Source organism: Agelaius phoeniceus, chromosome 7 (genome assembly GCF_051311805.1).
Source record: "Agelaius phoeniceus isolate bAgePho1 chromosome 7, bAgePho1.hap1, whole genome shotgun sequence".
In the NCBI taxonomy this organism is placed as follows: Eukaryota; Metazoa; Chordata; class Aves; order Passeriformes; family Icteridae; genus Agelaius; species Agelaius phoeniceus.
Genome location: NC_135271.1, coordinates 43,841,177 through 43,863,542, shown reverse-complemented (window position 1 = coordinate 43,863,542; position 22,366 = coordinate 43,841,177). Strand labels below are relative to the sequence as shown.

At 42.4% G+C, this 22,366-nt stretch overlaps 1 protein-coding gene across 8 annotated transcripts in view; it reads left to right on the top strand.

Annotated features, from left to right (window-relative positions):
• Positions 1 to 22,366, top strand: part of NCKAP5 (NCK associated protein 5) — a 381,602-nt gene that overhangs the window by 175,807 nt on the left and 183,429 nt on the right. For all 8 annotated transcript variants that reach the window (XR_013183102.1, XM_077181707.1, XM_077181708.1 and 5 more), the window contains one exon: positions 5,722 to 5,785. Coding sequence is in view for 7 of the 8 variants with exons in the window: in XM_077181707.1 (XP_077037822.1) it covers positions 5,722 to 5,785 (64 nt within the window). In the remaining variant the exon portion in view is untranslated. The remainder of the gene's footprint in view (positions 1 to 5,721; positions 5,786 to 22,366) is intronic.

Below are 22,366 nucleotides of genomic sequence, written 5' to 3'. Positions count from 1 at the left end.
GAGGAGGGGGATTTCCCTGCTCAGGTGCCTGTGCTGGGAGAGCAATTTGTCATGGAAACAATTCAGGGATGATCTGCCATGGATTCCTGATAACCTTTCCTTTCTAATTTCTTTGTCATAACTGTCTCCCTTTTTAGCCAAAGACAATGTTTTTGCTTTTATAACGAAGGCTCTGCTCTCATGATGTTCCTCTCTTGGCCTCCCCCTTTCTGACCTGTTCTCCCCTGATTTCTTCCATGACATTACTTTTGTATTTGGTGTCTTGTTTGGATGCTTCTGGGAAGTGACTAGATGGTTGTCTTTGAACTTCTTCAGATTAATGTACATGAAAATCCACTGGAAATTGGTGAGGACCCCATGAGGATTGCTGATCCTTATTTTAGATTATAGTTATCATTTTCTTTTTTCCTGGCTGTTAGTGTCACCCAAAGAAAATACAGTTAAAGTAAGTTACTACCTGTTTTGCATGACAGAATCATGTCTTACAGAAGAGAAATTTAATTGTAAATTGTATTTTCTGTAGGCTTATCTTTTATTACCAATAAGTTAGCAGTGAATAGGAGCTGCTCCTTGCTGGTGGCTCATCCTATCTTTCCTGCTTCTGCCTGACAGCATTAGTGCTTCCATTATTGTAACTCCAGTCCCTGCGATTATTGTAAAAGCAGTTAAATAAAGCCTGTACTTCGCTCAGCTTTAAATTTGCAATGAATATCTTTTTGTTGGGGATGACTCCTTTATTGGCAGACCTGGCTAAGGCACTGAGGCTCTGGAGCCCAGTTCCACAGTGCTCTGACATTTGGAGAGCAGCGAGGAAGGAGAGGAAGGAGAGGAAGGAGAGGAAGGAGCCTCGCTGAGCGCCGCGCCCGCGGTCGGAGCTGGAAGAGGCGCGGGAGTTCACTGCAGCCATTCCACCCTCAGCTCTTCCCCTGTCACATCTCATCCATCCCATGGGGTCAAGCCTGGTCAGCACTCAGATGGGAAACTCCCTGGAAAACCAAGAGCTGAGGGAGGCTGGGCACAAACTGCATCTCTCTGCACAAAGCAGCACCCTGCCCCTGGGTCAGTTGTTAGCACTGTGCTATGTTTAATCCGTGTTTGATGGGGTTTAGTTGTGTTTTTTTTCTGGTTCATTGGAAAAACAATGGTGTGGCTATAAATAATGATATAGGGGGAAAAAGTTAAGGAGAAATTATTTTGATAGGTGGTAGATAAGGAGTGGTTACAAGGCACAAGGAGGCTTTGCAAATTCAGGTTCTAAGTCTCTGTCAGTCTTCTGCTTGCTTTTTCTCCATGAGAACAAAATATTTATTCACCTTCTGAATCTCACAGCAATAGTGTAGAGTGGAAACTTGGTTGGGATTTCTCTGCTCCAAAATAGCCTCCAGAAAGTATGGAAGGACTCGCTGGAATATGGCTTGGCCACTGTGCTTGGCCACAGTCAGCAACAATAAAACAAATGTTCGTTGTATTTTCAAAGCTTGACTTTGTCAGTGGTGATTTTATGGCTTTTCAAATAGTGAAAGTTATAAAATGACAAAGAAAGGTGGGCTTCACTTTGTGATGCGTAATGCTTCTAAATGAAATTGCTTCAGAGTGAAAAATTCCAAGACAGGATGAAACACGAAGAAAACACATTCCTGTTCTTGAATAAAAAAAAGTGGGTAGAGAAACAAATTAGTCACTTGGGAGCTTCATACCTATTGAATCTTGTTGTGCAGAGAAAATAAAAAAATTACTTAGAAAGTAGGGAAAGTTTGAAATCTTCATCAGTGTTGACACTTATTGAAAGTGTAAGAGCTGTCAATGCATGCTGGAAGGTTGTGGAGCTGATCAGGACAGGAAAGGACAATGTCAGGGTAGATGGAGCCCCTCTCCCAGGGCATCATAGGGCTTAAAGTTTGCTGAAGCATTAACTTAAATTTCAGATGATGGTTCTAAAATATTTCCCATTCTTTTTGAGTCTTGGCTGTGTTCGTCATTAAAGATAAAATTACATTTCATCAATAAAACAGTACTTAATTACTATTTACCACTGAAAATACATCCTGGTTCTGTATAGCTTAGGTCTTGGCAAATGGATATATTTCAGCACAATTTTACTTTATTCAGAAGCTAATTTAAGTAATATCTTTCTTTGTTAGATGGAGGTGCAAAGCCCTATATCTGGGGTTTTCTGAATCTGAGGTTTCCAAATAAAAATGAAGATCAAAGTTTGGGAAGCTGAAGTACACTGCTAGAGTTTTTGGGTTTATTGTATCAATGTACAGAAGCAATACAAAGAGAACTGAGAAAAATGGAGCCTTTCATGGACCCAGTGTGGCTTTTATTGTGCTGCTTGATCTGAGGAGATGTGTTACCATGTCAGGAAGAGCATCAGCATTTGTTCAGAATCAGGAGATAATTATTCTGATAATTAGGTAGGGGCTTGGGCCTGAATTGACTTCCCTGCCTCTGTCCTGGTGGATGGGGAGAAGCTGGAGCAGAGCTCTGTGGTGGAGCCCTGAGCTGTTACTGCCACCTGATACAGGCTTTCTTTTGTCTGGCAGTTGAATGAGTCAAACCTGGTGAGAAAGGAGAGTGAAGAAGGAATTTTAGTCTAAAGAGAATTCCAAATATGCAGAATTATTTAGCACATTTGTGTTTTTCTTGGACTAAATGGGCTTTCCTCAAACTGTTGTTTTTTTAGAACAAGCTACTGCAGTATCTACCAGTGATACTGAGATTTGAAATGTATCTTTCTTCCATGCACACACTGACTACTTTTGTGCTTGGTTCCATCTGGAAAGGATATAATTGAATCCTTGTTTGGCTTCTTTAATTATTTCTTTGCAAAGTCCTTGGCTGGGAATTTTGCCACTTACAATGCAAATATTCAAACCTAAGAGCATAAACTGTACTCTCAAAGAGCATTTTTGTAAACCTTTTATCATTTGGAGGTTTTTCAAAAGAGAACATGAGACCTCTTCAATGAACATGTTTTAATTTTTTAAATCCCCAGAGAAGATTTTGTTTCCTTGTGGGTTGGCTTTAGTTGCTAATTAACTTTGTTAATTAAACATGCTATAGGGATGAAACATGCTTGATTAAAAATAAATAAAACCATATAGCAACAAAGTGATGCTACTGTTTTTTTCCTATTTAAAAGCTAAGATTAAAAAATGAGATTAACTTTGAAGCTGCATGTCAAATGTTCTTTGCATTTGAAACATCTGAAAGGCTAAAGCAGCTAAAACCTTATGGTTTTTGCAACTCATCATAGTAAAATGTTTATTCAGTCGTAACACCATGTTAAAAATGGGGGCTGAGAGTAGTCACTGAAGGTGCTGCCTTAATCAGAACTGACTGAGATGGGGGACAATAACCAGAGGGTGTATTTGGTCATCCTTAGACATGGAGGTCCTTGTTTTTTCCTGTCATCTATCTCATATGGAAACTTCCAACACTGCAGATTAGTTTCAAATGCTGTACAGGGAGTCTGAGCACGTTCCTTGCCCTGCACACCGGCGTGTTTGTGTGGAGGTGCTGGGGAATGGCTCACAGCAGGCAATGGGCCAAGTGCATCCCTGACAGAGCTCAGGAACAGCCTCAGGGATGCCTGTGGTCCACAGGCATGCTGAGCTTCTGCCACTCATCCTGCCCAGAGGAGGGAAATCATCTGATGGTCTGGCTGTGAGTCCACAGCTCCTTCACCTGGGGAGTGCAGGTGGGAGGGGGAAGCAGGAGCACAAAGTTTGCTTGCCTCAAAGCTGACTATTTGTAGACACTGTTGGAAAAGTTGGCTCTTCTCTACCCACTATGGCACCTGTTTTTCCCCGTCCTCTACATAATAGTCAGGTTTCTTTTTCATTTTCTGCTATTTAAAAGTGGTTCTGTTCCTAACAGCAGCAATGCTATAAACAAAGTTAGAGAATGCCAGTCTTTGCCATCCTTCACTGGGAAAATTGCTAAGAAAACCCTTTGGGAATGTCAGCCAGGATCTTCACCCAGACAGGGAATACCTGGCATTGATGGAAGAGCCTCCTTTGTGAATGGACCTTGAGTGAAATTTATTCTCATAAAATTCCAAAAATGTGTAACTGATTCCATGTTGGAGTTAACATGGAGTGAGGGAAGTAGGAGTATTCCTGATGTAGGAAGCATAGCTAAATAAATCTCTCCAGACCACTGGCAGGAAGTGTATGGAGGAGTGGTTTGTGGGGGGGTTTGTTTATTTTCCCCAACCCCCCACATATTTTCTCATAAAATATCTTTAGGCATTTGTTTTGCAATTAAAAGGTCAAAACCTCCTCAAAGGGAATACTTGCTTTTTCCACTAGAACATATTAGGGCACTGAAGCAGTGCAAAAATGCAAGGGGCTATTTCCAGCAGATGAACTAAACCCTAAAAATAGGATTAACCAGTTTTATAATTTGCCTGTGATGGTATCTGAGCAAGGAAGGTGGGAAGTGGTACGTGTCTTTTAGAAGATGAGTTTAGGACACCTTTGTTAAGGCTCTTGACTAATGGCACTTCTCAATTTTCCGTAATTTTTCACATGTGCCAAAGAAGGTCTTGATATCACACTGGAGAACACAAACACAATTTCTACAAGGCTGTGGCTGTATCATCTTCAACTTTTGCTGACATTCAGTGGTTTCAGCATCATCCCTGTGTACAGATCAGGATTTTGGCAATGCCTGGTACCTGATACCCACAGTTGTTGGCTGTATGGGGAATGCTGAGGGGTGCTCAGTGGCAGAGACTCAGCTTAAACAGCACATCTTCTGCTGAAATGGAGAGGGGGCCTGGTGCACTGACCCAGGCATACCCTGAGCTGAGGCTGAGTGACAGGAGAGCTGCCATTCCACAGGAATTAGGCAGGCACGTGCAGATTTTTCTCATCAGGAATGGTTCCTGAGAAAAGGTTTAAAGGCTACCTTTTTTTCTGCAAGTTTGGGAATGAAATACCATAGAGCAGTTAGTTTTCCATGCTGGATGAGACTGACCCATTCAATGATAGGAGCATTTTCCAAGCCTGGGTCCTACTTCTGCCCTGGCTTGGCACTTCTGCAGGTTTTTGGGGGATGGAGTTTCCCCAGGCCATACAATGGGAAATTATCTTTCCTTTTCTATGTATGCTAATCACTACCTTTCATTTCTTTCTTACAACTTTTCAGTGTACTTGAAAATGTGTTGTTGTTGCCAAACCCTTAATTAAACAAATTAACTATTAGTTGAGTCGAGCCAAATATTTGTATAAGGATCTTATATGAAGAAAGGCTAATTAAAAAAAAATCTAATAATTCAGTAGTTGCAAAATGCATCACAGTGTGTTAATATATAGAATAGACGGTTTTAATTTCAATTTTATGCATATATTTATTGACGATGCAATAAATCTGGTGTGTGTTAGTATGGTGCAGAATAAAGCTGATGTGCAGGGCTATAGGAAAATAAATAACACAATCTGATTTGCACAGTCTGTTTCCATATCACCAGCATGATGAGCTGCTTTGTTGTTTGAATGAAGCAAATGATGTTTGGATTCAGCTGATTTATTGACAGCTCTGTCAAACTGCCACAGAATGAAATAATAACACAACCAACCAAATACTGCAGGGGAGCACAGGGAGGAGACTGGGGCCTGGTGGGGGTTACCCCAGCGATGTGCAGGAATGCAGATGCAGGATGGGGGAGCCAGGGGAGAATGAACTGCTGCTCACAGGCTTTTCTTTCCTCAGGGAGAAGCTGTGTGTGGCTCGGCTGCAGCGGGAGGTTGCCCAGAGTAAGAGCGAAGGAGCCATGGTAAGCTGTGCCTACTCACTGCTTTGCAATCCTTGTCTTGCTCACCTTTGGGCTGGCTGAAGGTGCTCACCAGAGCATCCATGTCTTGGACACAACAAAGAGTTGGCATAAATGTGAGGAAAATGTTCATAAATGTGAAGGAACTCAAGGCTTGGTTTCCTTGGAAAAGCCATGGGGGAGGAAAGCCGCTTCCATTCCTCACTGGAATTAGAAGCAAGGCAAGCACAGAAAGGCAATTTCAGATCAAAAAGTAGTAGATTTACTTGCCTGTTAAATCTTAGCTAATCACAGAAAAATGAAAGAACACAAGCCTGGAAGCTTAGAAAAACCCCTCAATCTGATAATTTTGTAAATCTTGTAATGCTCCTTGTGTCTTCATTTTTCGTGTACCAATTCATGAGATTAGCCTTGTGAGCAAAAGATGAAATGGCAGATTTTTAGTTGACCACAAACCTCAATTTATAGAGTGCCTTATCTCTTCAAAACAATTTTCTTTGGGAGCCAACATGTGCTGAGTGTGCTTAATTACTTAATATCTGAGGAACTGTTTCCATCTGTTAAGGCGTTTGTTTGTCCCTGTCTTCAGACAAAATGTCTTAAGCTTCCTTGGGATAAAGCAGACTTGTTCAAAAACCTTAAAACCCAAACTATCCCCTTGAACATACGTGGAAGTGCCACTGATCTGAGTGATTGCACAGTTGGCTGTGAAAGACTTTGGTGGTCCCAAGTTTGTTTAACTTCGTGGGGAGCAGCTGCAGCAGGTCTCTGGGGAGGGGATGCTCTGTGAACTGCGTGATGCAGGGTCCTTAATTTCCCACCTGCCTCCAGTGAGTGCCATTGATAAACCCTTAGTGATTAACATGGTGAGGTGAGGTTTGGAGGGACCCAAGTGACAGGTGGGAGAAACCAGCTCTGGGTTTATTGCTCTCACCACAGCCCCAGATGTGCCCAGCTCAGCTGTGAGAGCCACTGCCCTCTCCCATCCCAGCACCACCCCCTGTTCCTGCCCTTGGGGTCTGCAGCGTGGCTGGGCTGGCCACAAGGAGACTTTGAGATGGGGTTTAAGCAGTTGGGAAGCCTGGCCCATGGGTAATTTATGACAATGGGCACAGAAGTCCTGGAGGAGCTGAGGAACAAACTTTTATCAGGTAAAGTTGCTACCCAGGAGTCCGTGACTGAGATAAAACTCCTGCTGTCTCCAGCAGGAATTTTGCCTCAGGAAGAATGGCAAAGATCAGGCATTGGATTTGCAATTGCATTTTAGTTTTCAGAGTAAATAAATGTCAAAATCTGGGAAGAGCTGTTTACTCTATTTGAAATATTTCCTTCGTTTTTTTTAAAACTAACATTCCCTTGGAGGTATAGCAGTAATATAATATATTGAGTGTAAAATATACTTAGTGGGATAATCCAAGGCTCTATGAAATGAGCAATACTGATTAACCTTCTAGAGCTGCTAAGGTTTTTGGTATGTGCACCCATGTTGTGGTCTCCTCTCTTGCCTGTCAGACACTTCTTGTGCTTTTCACTATGGGTTTGTGCATCACTTCTCTCTGTTACCAGGGTATAATTTTGTATAATTTGTTGAGAGGCCAAGTGTTGTAACCCATTAGGAACTGACAGGTAGCTCTCCGGGGGTGCAGTCTTCCCCCAAGGTAAATACTGGGTCGTTTTTTCCCTCTTCCCTGAGGGTAATATGCACAATTATCCCGAGCTAGAGCCAGCGCGCCTGTAGAGACGATTGCTTTGAAGCACTTGATGTATGGAAAGTTCTTTGTGTCTCAGAGCTGGTGATTTTAATATGAAACACAGCAGTCATTAATTAACATTAATGAACTTGCGGGGCTTGGAGCAGTGTGAGAGCAGCGAGAGTCCAAGAGCTGGAGCATTTGAGCCCGGGGGAGGTCAGGGATTAAGAAAGTCGTGGAGCCGCGTTCCCAGGGCGAGGAGCCGGCAGCGCATCCTGGCCTTGGAGCAGATCCTTTCCAAAGTAGCAGATCCTTTCCAAATCCTTATAGCCAAATTTCAGCGAGGGATTGTGAGCCAGCAAGCCCTTGGCAAGCGTGGGGGCTCCCTCCCTGCCAGCAGCCTGCCCGCAGGGTGCCCAGCCCGTGTGCTGCTCTGTTCTTGGGCATCCCCCGGGGCCAGCGGGCTGGGCAGGGCCACCAGCCAGCCACAGGGCCCCCGAGGGCCTGGCCCTGCTGTCACCGGGATCAAAGCAATGGCATCCCCCAGCCTCCCTGCCAGGGACAGGCCACGGCTTTATTTAATCACTAATTAGCTAATCGCCTTTACTCGCTCCCGTTTGCTTTTTGTTTGCTGTGCTGGTTAGATTGGCGTGGAGGTTTTCATGGAAGCAGCTCCTTCGTTTGGGAAGAGCGCAGGTGGCAGCATGTGGCACCTTCAGTGGCACATCCAGTACCTTGCTGGGTCTCGTGGAGGGCATTTCTTGCAGTGGGAAGCAAGGCAGGGAGCACAGGGAGCTGCCCTGTGTCCTGGCAGCTGTGCAGGGCATCACACAAGCCTTTGGGAGGCTGGCACCTCATGTAATACCCACTAGCGTTTTCTGCTTCTTTAAAAAAAAAAACAATTATTTGCGTTTTGCTGGCACAGATAGGTCAGAAGGGTAGGAAGTGCCCACTTTATGTAAAACTCATAAGGGTGTGTGTTTGTAAGGCTCACTGGCTGGACAGTGTTCAGGCAGAAAAGGATCTGGGGGTACTGGTGACACCCGGCTGAACATGAGCCAGCAGTGTGCCTTGGTGGCCAAGAAGGGCAATGGCTCCTGGCCTGGATCAGGAACAGTGTGGCCAGCAGGAGCAGGGAGGTCATTCTTCCCCTGCACTTGGTGAGGGCACACCTGGAGTGCTGTGTCCAGTTCTGGTCCCTAAGTTTAGGAAGGACGTTGAGATGCTGGAGCGCGTCCAGAGGAGGCAGCAAGGCTGGTGAGGGGCTCGGAACACAAGCCCTGTGAAGAATGTTTGAAGGAGCTGGGGCTGTTTAGCCTGGAGAAGAGGAGGCTTAGAGGTGACCTTATTGCTCTCTACAACTTTCAAAAGGGAGGCTGTAGACAAGTGGGGTCGGTCTCTTCCACCGGGCAGCACTGACAGAACCAGAGGACACAGGCTCCAGCTACATCAGGGAAGGGATAGGTTGGATATTAGGAAAAAATTTTTCACCAAAAGAGTAATAAAGTACTGGAATGCTCTTCCCAGGGAGCTGGTAGAATCACCATCTCTGCATGTATTTAAAAAAAGACTGGACATGGCACTTGGTGCTATGGTCTAATTGAGGTGTTAGGGCATAGGCTGGACTTGATGATCGTAGAGGTCTCTTCCAACCTCATTATTCTGTGATTCTGTGATTCTGTACAAGTGAGCAGAGTCAGGGAGGGGGAACGTGTGCCCTGTGCCTGTGGGTGCTGGAGGGATGGGGTGCAGTGGGTGTTCCCTGTCCTTCCCACTCGGGTTCACCCAACACCCAGGAACCACAGGAAGGTGGACATGTACATAAAACTAGTGACTAATAAACACACAGCATGTGCTGTAGAAGCTGCTTACACTGGGGTGGCTTTGCTCACTAAATGGGTCTGTGCATCTGTAAACATCTGGTGAGTGATGATGGAAAGGATGTACACAAGGAGAGGTTTTCCTGAGGCTGAAGATCAGTCAGGGTGTGCTGTGTGGTACCAGCGTGTGGGACCCACAGTGCTCTCCAAATAATTGGGTTTTTGATATGTCCCAGAGTTACAGTTTTCCTGACTGATTTGTTACTGGAAGGAACTACAAAAGATGAAATGAAGATACTTGCTTTCAAGACAAACATCACCAAAGCCATACAAGTAATATTTTTTTTCCATATGTTTGTATGGAAAATCTGATACCTCGTATATTGGATGATGTGGATTTATGACTTTAATTGTGAACTGAATCATTCAGGCTGAATACCTGACAATTGCTCAAGTTTCTTTATTTTATGAATGACCATCAGTAAATATTGATTGCTCACTATCAAAATGTGGAATTATTGCAAATCCCTCCCTTGAAAGTTCCAGCAGCACTGACCCAGGATTGTTTGGCTCTTTCTGTCACTCATGGTCTTTTATTTCATAGTCTGCATGTTCACAATTTTCTTAGTCATGTCTCTTCTGACTCATCAAGGATGACTCTTTGTAAAGGAAATTGAGATGATCAGTTCATCTGTGTACACTTCTCACTGCATTTGATGGGGACTGTGCAGGTGTCTGTAGTGACAGAGATCCCATTTTTAAAATAAGCAGCTTTCAAAGCAAATCACAAGTTTATTCCAAAACATTCTGAAGACTGAAAACCACGTTAGTCATCCAAGTATTTTTTATATCTTTGAAGTGCATGAATTTGCACCTTTAGACACAAAACATGACGAGGAAAAGTGTTCATTGTGAAATTTGCTTAACAGTAAACAATGCCAGGTTAGGAAAAATATGAGAACAGTAACAGTAGAGCTCTTGTGGTAGAGTGTTGTTTTAGCAGAAACTAGTTTAAAAGCCTAAAATGAACCAAAAGGATATACAAGTACATTTTGATAACTTGAATAAGTTTAATAATTACCCGGAAAAAAGTTACATTTTTTATTTCATACCTTTATTTATATCTGTGCTATACAGTTTCATTTGTTTGTTCTTTCCATCCAAGTCCTTTAGTTCAACTCTGTTTTCCATTAGTTCAGTGGCCTGTAACCTACATAAAAGAAATTGTACCACTCTGGCAATTTATCTGAAGGTTAAAGTGGGATGCTTCTGCCTTTTATATCTACATGGGTTTCACTTAGGCTGGGCCCTAGGCTCTGATTTACCATGTGTCCTGCTGCGCCTTTAAGTGATGCAAAGTGATTATCATGGGCTCTTCCTGGTGCCCATCTATTCCACACCTGCACCCTTTTGTTGAAAACACACCATGTTAAGTGAATGTGAGCTCCCCACTGAATAGGTTTCCACCCTCTGGTAATCCTTCTGCATTAGATTGATTTATGAATGTATCAGATTCTTTGTTAGCATGTAAACCACTAATTAATTTAAAGCTCTCTGTGGAAAAATTAAAGCCCTGGTTAAGGCTTTCAACAGGCTCAGATGGTGCTAATAATGGAAAAACAAGTTATATTAATGAGTTTTGATGTGATCAGCACAATTCTTGCTTTACAAACAGTTTTTGCAGTAAAACAGTGGAGACTGCAAGTTTTTAAATAAAGAGTGGAAGAAATAAAAAAGGCTTAACAAAACTCGCAGAGTCAGTAACATGTCCCATTATTGTAAGGAACTGAGTCACTTCTGCTTGTTACAACTTTCTTAAATGTAGTGGATTTAGATATATGTAACAGCCTTCTCAAATCCACGGGAAGTGCAAACCACTCTGGTTGCCAGATTGAAACGTAAATTGTAATCAGCTTTGAGAAGATCTGCCTCTTCTCATCAAGCACTGCCAAACTGGAGCGTTCACATGGAGATGGATGTGTTGAAGTGCAGAAAAGGTCTTGACTGAAATGGCATTAAAGTCAGTTGAAAGTTTGACTGTGTTCTCATCTTTCCCAAATTACCTGGGGGTTTGTATGCATTTTCAGTTGTTTGCTCTTTACTCCAGTTCAAGCTTTTAGCATGGTGCTAGTTTTTGGTGAGAAGAAGAGACCGTACCCCAGCTTGATGGTGCTGTGAGTGAAATGACGATAGAAAGCAAAATTTCTTTTTTTTTTAATTCCTTGTAGGAAGCTGAGAGTTGGAGAGGCAGACCATGATTGTAAGAAATTGTGCCACTGCTGGGAGCTGCATTTACCCCTCGTGGTGCTCAGCTCTCCCAGGGCACGGAGACTCAGCCACCACCCCGGCGCTGTGCTCAGCTCCGCAGCTGACGATGCTGCTGCCCCATTCAGCAGCTGCAGGGTCAGCGTGCTCAGAGCTCCCAACATCTGCACTATGTACCAGGTTTTTGGGGAGGAGGGGAATGCTCAGGCTGCTCTGGTGTTGCAGATGGCAGCAGAATGTCCTGCCATGAGCACAGAGGCACTCGCTGTCACCGGTGTGATGAATCCTGCCATCCCTTCCAGCCGTGGGGGAGGCTGCTGATGCAGAAGCACCTGGGTCATTTAAAAATAGAGGATATTTAGTAATAAATGAAGTGTTAAAGATGAGGTACAAAAGGCTAAATGTTCTTTCCCACCTTCTGGGTCCTTATGTTCTAGGAAAGCGTCTATCTGTGCTTTAATTAGAAAGTAGCAGAGAGAGAGCACAAGTAGCTGTTTTGAAATGTCTCATTGAATATACAGTATCCTAAGCCAGAAAGAAGCAATCTAACCCTTGTGCTGCCCTCTCTGTGAAGCTGTGTATTTATGCACAGACAGCCCTGCTGTCTGGCTCCTTTTCCCCAGAAACTCCATCATACAGCCCTCATGGAAGCTCAGTGACATTAGCAGCAGCTTTAGCATCAATAATGATTATCGAAATTCTTTACAAGCCTGATTTAATGCTCCTGGACCTCATTAGTTTTTCATACTTCATTAGGCCAAGTGTCCTCATTCACAACTTTGCAGTTTTATCTTCAGTGGTTTTAAAATAAAACCCCTTATGTCCTGTATACTTTTACCCAGGACACCCTTATGTCCTGGGTACCTTTTGTTGTTTGCTTCAAATTTGCAAATACGCGGATATTTTGAAATTCTGTATTTTAAAGGTATTTTGAATTTAGCTATTGTCTATGATTTAAGTTGCTGACACTTCCAGCAGTCGTTTTCCAACGAGAGCCCGATTGCCTCTGCTGAGAAGCGGCCGCTGTTCGAAGCAAGGGTCGCTCCGGGGCTGGCGGTGAGTTCCGAGCGCGGTTCGTCCCGCAGGTCCGCGCTGAGAGCGAGTCCCGCGGACCGGCTCCGGCCGGGCGCTCCCCGCTCCCGCCAGGAGAGGGCGCTGCAGCCACGGGAAAGGCGCCCCCGGAATTCCCGGGCTGCGCTCGGATCGCGCCATTCCCAAGGCAGCGCCGCTCCCTCCACCCGCAGCGTTTCCGAAATCACCGGCACGGAAAGACCAGCGCTCCATCCAGAGAGGCGGAAATAAGCTTTTCCCCTTCAGCTGGAACTCACCGAAGTGGTGTCTCTCTCTTCAGCAACTATTTAGACAACGTAACAAAAAAAAGTCAAACAGAGTTATGTAAAAATCAGTGAACACGGAGAAAAAAAAAATACAACATCAAAATGCATTTATATAAGGTCTGGAAGTAAAACAGAGGCAATGTGTAGAAAGCATGTCATGTTGGCTAAAGTGCCCTCCAGTAGAAATTGCCATTTATAGATAACAAAGGCAGGGGATGTGCAAGTACAGAAAGGGCAGGGGCAGTCTCAGAGCATCCATGGGTGGATGGAGTATTGGAGTGGCACTTGGCTCCAGCGTGAAGCAAATCCTGCTTTGTGACTGGGAGCAGATGGATCCTGCTCTAGGCAGTACCTCACTGCCTAATGGGAGTGATGTGCCCATGCACTAATAACAGTGAATTGCAGACATTTTCATATCAAAGGTTAAGCTCTGCAATCCCGAGCTGCTCCAGGCAATGGCAGGAGTTGACTCAAGTAAGCCACACACTCGCTGGATTAATATTTTTGCAAGGGTGACCTGAATAGGGCCACCAATCTGCAGGCTGAAAAGGCAGAACATTTCTGGTCTGGTTTTAGCTCATGCAAAAAAGGGATCTCAGGTAGTACTGAATCAGTCACAACATCTAAGGATGAGGAACAGGAAAGGTGAATGTGTGCACTGGGCCAACAGTTTTAATTTTATGCAAATTAGGAAGGTAAATTTATACTGATTAATAGTAGTGAAACTGCTGTGGTATACTTGGTGTTGCAACTTTGTTCTTGAAGTACCTGGCGAAATTAGTGTGTTACAAGAAGCAAAAGAAGTTGCTAGATTTTTGTTGGGCTTGGTTTATTTTTGGTGGCCATAGTTAAACTATTACTGTAGAATTTATAATACCAGAAATTGCTTCTGTAAAATGTGTGTTTCTGTTGTTAATTTGGGTAACAGAGAGAATTCCATTAATTTATCTTCTTAAGACTTCTTTTAATATTTTTTTTAATTAAAGGTTTTGATTTTTTTTCTCTGCATGGGGCAGAAAAGGTTACCAGTAAGGAGAGAAAGTTCCTGTACAAGGAAGGACAAAATTTATATACCAAGAGTCTCTCAGTTGTGCTGCTTCTAATTATTTCCCATTTATTTAAATTCATGCAGTGTTCTTGGAGCTTGTTCAGTGAAGTCAGTCAGTGCTGACCCCTGGAACGAGTCAGCTCAAGCAGTGCTTTAAATTGCAGTGCTTTAAATTGCATGTGAGAGTGCAAATTCCTACTGCAACAAGGCTTTGTTCAGCACCCAGCCCATGGAGCCCTGATCCATAACTGCTCCACAGCACCAGGAGAGCAGGGTAAGGTTCTGCTGGCTTCTCAGCTCCCTCTGGGCAGTGACACAACATAGGTTTATTGAAAATAATCTGCTGAGGGTAAATAAAAGGGAGACAGCAGAAACTGGGAAAAACTCTTGGCCCAATTCTGTCCACTGAACACTTTGCAAGTAGACAGGAAAACTATTTACAGCTCATCTGAAAGAGATTTGTACTTTATATTTTGGACAATATTCTTTGTGCCATTAAGTCCCATGAGATTTTTTGTTGTTTTTCTCTTGGCAGAGCATAATCACATCTCTCTGCAACTTCTCTCCAAGATTTAAAAGAAATATTAAAATGTAGTAAGGAAGTAATGTCTTCCTGTACTAAACCTATTTAGCTTTGTACAGATTCATATAATTTGGGCAACTGTGATTCTTCCTGTCCTTTCCCTCCCAAGTCCAGTTCTCATAAACTTTAATTCAGTTTTTGCTTTGTCAGGAGTTTGCTTTTCCATACTTTCTGTTTGTTTTGGCTCCGTGTCCATTGCATTGTGATAAGGCATCTTTTGATATTCTACGGGATCTTTCATAATGGAGATCTCATGACACAGTTTTCCAAGTCTGGAGCTGGTGATCAGACTTGCTTGCATGTCCTGCAAGAGGAGACTGTCTAGACTGTGGGAATGACTGTGATGTTTGGATTGTGTTATTTCCATACCGCTTGGCATGATGCACTCTGTAGTTAGTCTGGAAATTAATGACAGTGCCAGGCCTGGTGCAGGGCCTTACCTGGCTGTGAAGTGGCTTTTCTTCCTTCTCCAAACTACATGGAGAAGTTGTGCTTTCCATGTAGTACCTTGCTGTGGGACTAAATAACCAGGTGCTTAAACCCCTTCTTCAGTACATTCATTAATGGTCATGTTCTTTAACTTTGGTGTCCTACAAGGCCTGTAATTACCTTTGCCACCTAAATCCTTTATAATCGTGGAAAATATTAAATTTCTGATCTGATTTGCAAAACAAGCTTTGTTCTGACTCTTCTGCTGTTTGTCTGTTTGCCTGTGTAGGTAGTGTACTCTTTGGGGAAGAGGCAGGGTCTTCTAAATAGTGCTGGTTGGTGCTTGGATCCTGGAGTGCTGGTGTGCCATGAACAGTCACAGCCCTGGGGCTTGGAATGAACAGTGAGAGGGGATTTGGCTCAGTGTGTGCTGTTCACACCACTGTCATTGTGTAATTACATCTTTATGATGCACATTGTGATTGGCATCCATGGTGACATTGCTTATTTAGAAATACTTTCTGAGTGTTGGGGAAAAATCATTATCTCTTGGGAACATCCTCTTCCTGGTGGTAAGTATTAAAAAGTGCCCTGTGGCAGTGGCTGGCACAGTTTTCCATTTAAGAAACTTTTTCCATGGATGTCTCCAGAGGAGCAGGTCAGAATTTCCAGGTGCTTGTTGGAAATCTTGAGTTGTGTACTGCTTCCTGATGTCATTCTTAATTAACCACCCAAAAAGGGAAAACCTGTGATGTAGGAGATATCGTCAGAAAATACATGCACTAACTGAGAAGTTGAAAATTATTTTCATACTAAAACTAGCCTTTGAGAGTTGCCAGCTCTCATAGTCTAAAGGCAGGTGTACAGTGCTTGTATCTTCCATCAGTGGATAAGGGAAACCTGTTCACAAATAGGTGGGAGGAGATAAGTGGAAGTGAAGGTGTGAAGACTGCAAGTGATCTAACACACATCAGAAGGAAGAGCTTGAGAAGGAGCATGAGCAGGTGAGCAGAAATACTCTTGTGAGCCACAAGAAACAAGAATATCAGCTCTAGAAATGTGTTTAATGTGTGAAGGGAGACAGGAAGGAGAAACTTGTCTTAGTTTTACTCTCTCCATGTAGCTACTGGCTTACAGCTCAGTGCTGGGCAGGAGCAGGAGCAGCAGTGCTCTGATGCTTGGATCCTGGAGTGCTGGTGTGCCATGAACAGTCACAGCCCAGGGGCTTGGAATGAATGGTCAGAGGGGATTTGGTCCCTGTAAACCCACAGCAGCTGAAGCTGAACCAAACCCTTGTGCACCTGATTCCCAGGAACCAGCTCTGCTTGCATGGTCATTTGCAGTGTGGGTGGTTCTTCTCAGCCCCATTTAGATAAATTTCTTCATAATTCTCCTGTATTGAATTTGATGTCAAACTTGATGGCTTGAGTGAGTGACAGGAGTTGTTTGTTTTAGTAATTTATTGCAGGAGTCCCCAGAAGCACTGGGGAAGAGAGTATTTCCTGTTCTCTAAATGTGCAGCAGAATTTATTTCTTGCCAAAACTGAAAGACTATATAATTACAAAGAGTTTGCTAACCCACTGTTCATTGTGCCCAGTGGGCTGTACCCAAACTGGCATGGCTGGGATTCAGGAAGCCTCTAAAGCCTCACTGGGCTGCCCTGATTCAGGGCAAAGGGGTCACTCTCCTGCTTTTCAAGTTTCTGCCCCAGTGAAAGACAAGTGAGCTACGTGTGAAAGTGATCTGAAAATTTAGTGTGCTGGCCAAAACGTACTAAAAAAAATTCAGAATGACTCTCCTGACTCCTGTTTCAGTGCTCTGCATGGTAGAAAATGTTCATGCAAAGTCCTGAGTTTTAATTATGTGATTATGTGTTTTATTGTCCAGGAGCAGAACTTCTGCTCAGTCTAATAGCTGCTGATTTTTTTTTCAGCTAAGTGCTGAAGGTGGAAGTGGCAGAAGAGGGTAGAGCTGCACTACTTGGTTCTAGTAGTTACTTTTTTTCTGTAGAAAAGGAAACATATTTTTCTCTTCAGGAATATCGAGCTAACACTTAAAATTGTCAACACTCACTATTAAGTTGAAAAAAGCCAGATTGTTATTTTATGGCTTAAATGAGATGTGTGCAGTAAATAGAGGAGGATAAACTAGGGTTAAATCCAATAAAACAGATAATCCTGCATAAAAAGATTAATGTGGTAATGAAGACCAGAGAAGTAAGTGTCAGACTTTTTATATCTGTTTCTGACCTTCAGCTGTACAAGTGTATCCAGGCTACTTGTGCTAGTGAAAATGGGACTAAAGGAGTAAAGCCTCTAAAGGCTGGCACTTAAAGTTGAGCTGAATTTGGTCTCTGGAAACACCAACAGAAATTCATATGGACCTATTACTGAAAACTGATAGTGCAAAATTATATCAGGTGGAGAAAAGTCTTTCAATTATTTCATTTTTACCAGCAAATGAATTAGAAACTGCATGAAAAATTGCTTGGGTTTTGTTTTTTTCATGTTCTGCCAGGTACCAGACCTTTAAACTCAGGCTGGCCCCTGAAAGTTGAGTCAGTTCTTTTGAGTGTCTGTGTTGTCAGCACTTATAAAGATTTTGTAGTGGCAGCTTTGTTAAAAATACCACAGATGATGTGCCAGCTAACAGAAAAACCACAGCATTTCCCTACTGCCTATGGCAGTGCCTGCAGTGCTAGAGGGGTAAATATGGAAAACAGGCATGTTTGTCAGAAAATGAAAGCAGTAGGTCTCTGGAATCAGTGCAAGGAACAGCTGAGTAAATAAGGCACCTTTTTTTGCAGTTACTTACCAGCCATAAATGGGGTCTGCAAGTGGACACAGAAAAACTAATAAAATCTGACATGCTCATGAGGAATGCTGTAAAGAGCCCGAGGAAAAGAAATGCTGTATGGAAAGATAGCAGCAAAGTAGTGATGCCAGAGGTGTTGAATGTGTCAGCTGAAAAGGCAAATAGAAGAGTGTGTGTGAAAATGAAATTATTGTTTTATCCCAGATCTCTGGGGGTCTGATGTCACTGCTGACTGCTCTGAGATGCTCTCTGACTGGCATGGTTAAGTTCTACTTCTCTCAGCCTCATAAATATTCTTTAACCTTAGATCTATTTCAATTAACTCCTTGACATCCTATTTGCTAGCAGGAAATACAAACACACGAATGAGAAGTGCAGAAAGTGAAGAAGCCCTAACACTCCCCAGCACCAGGGCAAAATACCACCCACTATCCTAGACTGTGAGTACATCCCAGAGCTCCCTGGCGCAGCAGAGTTCCTGTGACCAATCTGTTCAAGCCAAATAAAACTCTCAGAAGTGTGTTTTTTCCTGGTTTTATCCTGCTGCCTGAACTCCTATCTCAGGAGCACAGATCCAAGCAGGAAACGCTTGATTCAGCCCCGTGCCCGTTTGTTGTGTGAGCATTCAGTCCTTTGGCAAAGAAAGCATTTCTATCATCTGAAGGCCACCTTGGGCAGTGGCAGAGGAGGCACTGAAGATAAGCAGGGGGCATTTAGGATGTGGCTGTGTCCCTGCTGGGGGTTACTGTCAGCCCTGCTGACTGGGGGTTACTTCTGCTTCATCCCAGGTTACTTCAAAGCCCGGCTGGGGGCTCAGCTAAGCCCAGCCTTGTTGCTGTGCTGAGCCTCAGGCAGCTCTCTGCTGGCTGGTGGCCTCCAGCTGCCCATCAGGAGGGATCAGTCTGGGGCAGGGGCCTTGCCTACCAGCACAGCTGGATCTCCCTGGGGGCTGGGCCCTCCTTGGGGATGCTGTCCTTGGTCTGTGTCCCCTCCCTGCACACTGCAGGGAGTGGAGCAGGGAATGCTGCATGGCTCCATGTGGATTCCAGGTTAAAATCCAGCCCAGGTGTGCAACTGTACCACGAGTGACTCATCAACTTTCTTTGACTTTTTTACCTGTCCCTTCTCTTCTGCCCTTGCACAAAATGGTGTTTGATTTCTGCTGGGCACTATTCTGTAGGGCAGTTGAGGGGTGTTTTAAAAGATTTTATTCCATTATCAGTCTCAATGAAGGGTGAGACATAAGAGGTGTAAAACTCAATGCCACTCCATCAGGAGCCAACCTATTTCCTGATTACAATACATTATAAATGTTTTTCAGCCCATTAGCCTTTGTCACACAATGCTGCTATTACTTCTAACACTAATCATCTATATTTTGACCCTGTGTGGTCCTTCTACAATGCATCTTTCACATTTCTAATTCTCTAAAATATCTAGTATTTTTGCAAAGCTATATTTTGAAACTTGTTTAAAATAGTTTCTACTATTCCATGACCTTCCTAAGTCCAAGTTCTTTTAAATGGACAGGCATCAATGTTTGAGAAATCAAAGTCCAGCATGACTATGAATTCATTCTTCAATTCACTTCTCTCCCCCTACTCTGTCTGGCCTTCATGGCCATTTGCAAGTATGCAAAAAATACTGTTCTGTGGTAATGTTTACATGGTGTCTTATCAAAATAAACCTGGTTAAAAGAAATTTAAATAAGTCTTCTGAGCTGACCACAGAAACCAACTGTTTGCCACAGTTGATGGAACTATCTTCTATAGACACTCCAAACAATGAAGACAGGACCTGGAAAATACATGAATTTTTAAAAACACTTTTGTAAATCTTACCTGTGGGACACCCTGGTTTTCAGACCTCAAGGATTCTCTTCACTCCTTCCTCCTGAAGTCTGTGTCTAGGCTGAAATTTCATCCAAACTGACAGCAAATACCTGTTACTTAGCTATAAAAGAAACCAGTGCCACATCAAAAATTAAATATAACCTCAGCAAGTGTGGCAATTACCCTAAATCATGTGGCCTGAGGCTCATCTCATGCACCTACACAGAGCACAGCTGTTGCTGTAGGTCACAAAAAGTGCAAAGAACTTGTACTGTACTTGAGAGAACTTCACACAAATCTTCTGGCCCTCGCTGCAAGACTTCTGATCCAAGAGGGAGTTTCTGCCTGCCAAATATGGACAATGTCCCATGAGATCAGGCATATTCTTGAACCTGGATCCTTCTTGGATAATTTATTTCTTATCTTGGGTTAATTTATTTCTTATCTTTGTGAGTGGGGAGTTCATCCCATGGCCTGTTTGTTCTAATAAATCCACTAGAAAGTGGCTGAGAAGCCTGCAGTCTGTCACCAGCACAACATTCAGCTCTGAACTCTCAGTCTGTGAGCATTGAGATGGATGCATTTTAGCAAATGCAGGCTATACCTGTGTTATAGTTCATGTTTTGGTGCCAGTTTTATTTATTCACAGATACAATTTTGTTCTTAGGATAAACTCAAGTTCCAAACCTCAGTTCTATTTCTGTGAGCTGGAGCATTTGTTTTGCCAGACAACATTTTACCTTCTGTTTTCTGTGTTGCTACGTTGATATCCCTTCAGGAAATGTTTGAGAATTGCAGATCTGATAGAAAATTGTAGGAGAATCAAACAACTGACACTGAATCAAACAACTGACACTTTGCTGGCCCAGGTGGGTTGGTTTTTGCAGCTTACCCTCTGCACACACTCCTTTGTGCTGTTTTATGGTTCAAACACCATTATTATAAAACTTCTGGAGTCAAACAAGTGGGAAACATAGAGACTGGGGATTTTTGCTTGTTTGCAGCTGAAATAGACAAGGCTCTTTGTAAACCTTGATTATATAACATTGGTTCAAATTAGAAGATATTGTATATACCTGGTATAAAAAAAAAAACCTAAACAGCTTTATGTCTAGTTAGAAATCTTAATGTAATGCAAGTCACCTTACCAAAAAAGAAAAAAAAAACATGTAGCAAAGGGCTTGAAATTATAATTACACACTGTAATCTAAGATGTTTCAGGATTTTTTTTCTTTTTTTTTTCCTTAGCAGTGCCACTCTTTCTGATTTTGTTATTGACAGAATTTTTTACATCACACTTTTGAATACTAGGTGTTCATATGGATTATATCTATCTTAATACAATTTGCAAGTTTTTATTTGAACTTGAAAAATATTTCATTATGTTTAATTTAGAAAAATGAGATTTCTTTAATTGCTGTCTGTAGAAGCTATTAGAAGCTCAATTACATTTGCAAATTCATTTTTAAAAGTGTTATCATTTAAAGATTACTAATTAAAAAAAATAATCATGACCTGACTGTGTGGGACTTCAGGTTTACTAATAGTATTCTCTCTACAGCATTCAAACTGTAAGAAAATGACGTTTAAAATGGAGACATGAATTATGCTAAGAAATGAAGCAAGTCTTCAAAATTGGGCTAGCAATTGTGAATTTGAGTAAATACCAATAGTTTTATTAGGGAGACAAGATTTTCAAAATATCTATTATATTTTTAATATGTAATAATATAAATATAATAAACACGTAATATTTATATAACATATAAATATATAATATAAATATATAATATACAATATACAATATATAATATATAATATATAATATATTATATATTATATATTATATAATATATAATATATAATATATTGTATATTATATTTATATGAAATATATTTATATAGAGATTTTTACTTATATATATATCTATATGGAATAGAATATGTATTATAATTATATATATTATTTGACTCCATTCAACACTGCAAATATGACTGAGATGAGCTTTAAGGAGCTGAGAGAGTGATGGCTGCTGGGTGCAGGTGTTCCAGGGGTGTGGAGCCCACCTGTGCCTCTGCTGCTGCCAGGGGCTGTGTCTGCAGCTGCATCCCCAGGACACAGAGCTCACTTCAGTCTGCTAATTCCTCAAAGACTATGAGGGGCATTTTTTTGCTATTTAATCTCTTTTCCCAAGGTGACTCTGATATTTGGTGGCCTGTCATTGTGTGTTTCACAGAATTCAAGAGCTGCTGGGCAGTCAGAGCTCCCTTTTGGAGCAGTGGCTGCTCACCACAGCTCCTGGAGGGGATGGGCAGGCAGTGGTGCTCACTATCCAGCTCTCAGCCAAAAGGTTTTATGAGCTATTTAATTTTTTTTTCCTTGTAAAATAAATGTTATCACAACTCCAACTATATATACAGTACTGCTGGGGTAATAGCCTGCCTAATTCAGATTAATTGTAGGCTTGCAATGATAAAGGAGCTTCAGCACAGCAGTTATTCTGTCGCACAGATGCAATTAAAACCATATCAATGCAGTATAAATAATGCTAAATTAAGTTGCTGTCCCTCCACATGGTGGCAATTTTGAGCTAGTGCACAATGAAATCTAGCATCTTATTTTGTTCAGAAGGAGTAACTACACCAAGAAACAGTTTCTAATTTCCTTGAGTGGCTCTGGAGCAGCTTTATCACCCAGCAGTATGAAGTGTGTAAACTGCTGTCACCAAAATATCACTAATAATAATATTGAGCATTTCCTGCT